Source organism: Triticum aestivum, chromosome 6A (assembly GCF_018294505.1).
Source record: "Triticum aestivum cultivar Chinese Spring chromosome 6A, IWGSC CS RefSeq v2.1, whole genome shotgun sequence".
NCBI lineage: Eukaryota > Viridiplantae > Streptophyta > Magnoliopsida > Poales > Poaceae > Triticum > Triticum aestivum.
The window spans coordinates 54,645,173-54,649,289 of record NC_057809.1 but is presented as its reverse complement, the minus strand read 5'-3'; the positions used below and the strand labels follow the sequence as shown (position 1 = coordinate 54,649,289).

General features: G+C 45.9%; 1 protein-coding gene across 1 annotated transcript; it reads right to left on the bottom strand.

Moving 5' to 3' along the window:
* Positions 1 to 1,554: 1,554 nt before the first annotated feature.
* On the bottom strand, positions 1,555 to 2,939 carry LOC123131966 (aquaporin PIP2-5). Its single transcript, XM_044551703.1, has one exon. It carries the CDS (start codon positions 2,756 to 2,758, stop codon positions 1,871 to 1,873), a length of 888 nt encoding a protein of 295 aa, XP_044407638.1. The 5' UTR covers positions 2,759 to 2,939; the 3' UTR covers positions 1,555 to 1,870.
* Between the last annotated feature and the right edge of the window lie 1,178 nt (positions 2,940 to 4,117).

Below are 4,117 nucleotides of genomic sequence, written 5' to 3'. Positions count from 1 at the left end.
CTCTCTCTCTCTCTCTCTCTCTCTCTCTGTTTCCTTCTGTTTCTACGCTCCCTGATTATGCCCTTTCACCGTTTCTTAAATTCCCGGAGATTGGTAACTCCGATTGGGCTGAAATTTTGACACGATTTTTATCCGGATATGGGCTTTCTTGCGGCGAAAGAAGGGCACCAACCGCCTTACGGAGTGGCCACGAGGGCCCAGGGCATGCCCTACCCCCTGGGGCGCGCCCCTCGTCCTCGTGGCCCCCTCGGGCATCTTCTCGCGTTGATTCCACTTTCCAAAATTCACATATATTCTAAAAAATCTCCGTAAGTTTTTATCCCGTTTGGACTCCGTTTGATATGAATTTTCCGCAAAACAAAAAACATGCAACAAACAGGAACTGGCACTGGGCACTGGATCAATATGTTAGTCCCAAAAATAGTATAAAAAGTTGCCAAAAATATGTAAAAGTTGTAGAATATTGGCATGGAACAATCAAAAAATATAGATATAACGGAGACGTATCAGTACCCGGTCTCTATTTGCTGTAATGTCTCAACTGGGTGCGGTGGCGGATTAGGAGCAGGTGCTGATGAGCATCATCCATATAGGACCCTGGTGGACATTTGTTGCACTAGGGTTGGATGGCCAGATCCCCTACCTCCTACCACAGTCTGCGGACACGTTCAGACGTGTGCGTGTATGTTTGATCTATCCATTTTGGTGAACCGCATTGGAGTTGCCGTTATCTTTTTCCTCACTCAAGATGAGTAGTCTTCGCTCTTCTACTCCATTATTCCAAACTTCAAAAGCTCTAATACCTCTACATCCCTTCGTCAAAATACACCAATCCTTTGAGGGAAAGATAGAGGAGCCCCAACTTTATATTCTCACGGAAGCAAATTAGCGTCCCCTTTGAGTTTTTTCAGGGGACCTGAGTTTGCGGATATTTTCATTGCCTCTCTAGCTTTTGTACATCCGAAGCACACAAACTTATTGTGGGGAATACACGGCACTATAATCCTATCCTGGCTTCGATAATCTTATGCCCGGAGAAAGCATCAACTGTTCTTTCTAACTGCAATCACATGCATGTGTCATGTGTGCCAGAGCTGTACCGAGTTGCTTATAATTGCCGAGTCGAGTTTTGGATCAAACTCGGCGGACGGAAGTTTGCCGAGTTCCCGATAAAATAAACTAGGCGAAGTTCTGGAACTCGGGACAAAACCAGATTCTAGTAGTGAGAGAGGAGCAGCGATCATCTTTTCTTCACTTGTCAGTTTGCTCGCATTTGCTGGTCATTTCATTGTCCTGATTTTCAGCCTACCAATAGTATTAGACCTCTTAGGCAACGAACATTCGGTAGGAAGCATGGCAATTGCGAACCTTTTTAAGGGCAAGTTCTTCAGAGCACAGATGACAATTTCTCAGAAACACATGGCAAATTGTTGGCAAACAAAGGATTTGCTGTGAAAATTGTCGTGCTCGCTCGAAGGAATTGCCACTCTTGACACATAAAAGCGAAGGTTCACTGAGTAGCATTACCAATAATATTTAGGACAATTTGGCAAATAAGAAGAACCACTTGTCTATGCCTTTTTTCATGGAGTTATGATCCTCGTGACATGGTCACATGGAGTACCATCTGAATTTGCATGAATGCCTACATTTCCAAGGACAGGATCCCTAGTCTCTGGTGTCGTTTCTTACATCGTCAGAGCCCTCTCAGATTGAGTTATGATCCTCGTGATAATATTTATTAAATTTACATTTTTACAGCTTGTCAAAAAAGACATTATCAACCAGAAAAGCAGTACTGGTGTCGTTTCTTACATCGCCAGAGCTCTCTCAGATTGATTACCATCACCTCTTGGTGTGTGTGGCTCCATCAACAGCCGAGGCGTCGGAATCCATTGTCGAAGTTGAAGTGTGGCTTGGCGGCGGCACCGCCCCTGAGGATGTACTGGTGGTACGCCATGGCCACGGCGGCGCCGGAGAACGGCCCGACCCAGAAGATCCACTGCTCGCTCCACGCCTTGCTGTTGTTGTACACCACGGCGGCACCCAGGCTCCTCGCCGGGTTGATCCCGGTGCCGGTGACGGGGATGGTGGCCAGGTGCGCCACCACCACCGCGAACCCGATGAGCAGCGGCGCCAGCACCGGCACGTGGGTGTCCCGCGCCATGCGCTTCGGGTCGGTGGCCGAGAACACGGTGTACACGAGGACGAAGGTGCCGGCCGCCTCGGCCAGCAGCCCCCCCGCCTTGGAGTACCCCGGCGCGACCTCGTTGGCGCCGCCGCCGTAGAGCTCGTAGTACCGCGCGCCGTGCACGGCCCTGACCATCGCCGCGCCGCAGATGGCGCCGAGGCACTGCGCCGACGTGTAGAGGAAGGCGCGGGGGAGCGACAGCTTCCTCGCCAGCAGCAGCCCGAACGTCACGGCGGGGTTGACGTGGCCGCCGGAGATGCCGGCGGTGCAGTAGACGAGGACGGCGATCATGCCGCCGAAGGCCCACGCGATGCCCAGCACGCCGGCGCCGCTGCACGCTTCCGCGTCCGTCTGCCGCTTGTGGCCGATCACGGTGGCGACGGAGACGTAGACGAAGAGCAGACTGGCCATGAACTCGGCGATGATGGCGCGGTACAGGGACCACTGGCCAAGCTCGCTGGCGTCGAACAGCCGCACCGCCGGAGGGTCGAGGTAGTCCTTGGCGACGCCGATATCGTTGTTACCATGGGCCTCTCTACTCTGCTTGCCCTGTGCAGCGCCGGCCATGTCGATGTCGATCGACCTCTAGCTCAGCTGATTAATTCGGGAAGAAAAGAAGAGATCGATGGATAGAAATAATTAAGAATCGGCTAAGTATTGTGTCCATAACCTGCTGGCAAAGATGCTTCTATATATAGAGAGGAACCACAAGGCAGACGTGGTAAGCTATCTTCAAAAGAATCCAAAGAGAGGAAGGCCACTTATGCCCTAGCAGACACCATTTACAAACCACAAGCACCATTTACTCACAAGCCAAAGGCTCTCTTTTTTCTTTTTCTTGAAAAGACACCCAAAGGGCATCCTATGTCTGGTAGTAATTATCAAGCAAACCGGTAGCTAGTGCAATGAAAAAAGAGAGCCTTTTTTTTGCAAGAGAAATTTCCAACCTATTCATCAATCAAGGCAGTACATAGAACACTTAACCTTTGACGGCCAATAATCCTTAATTTTAAAAAGTAACACATTAGTCATTTTTTTTAATTTGACCAAATTTATAGGGGAAAAATATCGACATCTACGATACCAAATGATAGATATATATCAGTACAGATTTGATATTATTGTAGATGTTGATATCTTCTCTATATAAGCCTGATCAATCTTTAGAGAATTTGACTGAACACAAAATTTATACGACTATGTTTTGAGAAGGAGGTTGCATTATTTTAAATATTTGGATTCGAAACATGGAAATCATATGTGTTGAGTGACTAAAAGTCTGTTAGAACATTATCAATAGTTCCTCACGTTATTTACATATATAGTACAATACCCAAAATAGTGCTCAAATTTCTTGCATAACTAATTTTTAAAATTTGGCCAAGTTTGCAAAGAAAAATTATCAACATACACCACACCAAATGATAGATATATTCATACTGATTTGGTATTGCTGTAGATGTTGATTTTTTTTTGTGTATAAGCATGATCAAAGTTTATGAATTTGTTGACTAGGACAAAATTTATATGATTTATGTTTTGAGAAGGAGGGGGTATTCAAATATTTAAAGTGAAAACTTGGAAATCATATGTGTTGAGGGACTAAAAGTATTTCTTTCTTACTTAAATGCATACCACAATATCCATGATAGTGGTCAAAATTATAATATATATTAATATCGAAAGTATTGAGTCAACTCTGCATAGTTCTTAGTTGCCCTGCATTCTTACCGTGGTAATACAAGGTATAATTTTGCATATCTAGCTTTGTTACGAATTCTACCTTAGTCATCGGTTAGTCTTTGATAGCTACAACAATATCAATCATTCGGTGGTCTCGATTGTGTGCCTAGCTGGTACTCCTTTTTTCTCTGCATATAAGATTTTGTCTGAAGTCAAACTTCGTAAAGTTTGGCCTTATTTGTA

What these genes read in the sequence shown, in the direction of transcription:
- LOC123131966 (XM_044551703.1), bottom strand. Translation starts at nt 2,758, where the DNA reads ATGGCCGGCGCTGCACAGGGCAAGCAGAGTAGAGAGGCCCATGGTAAC.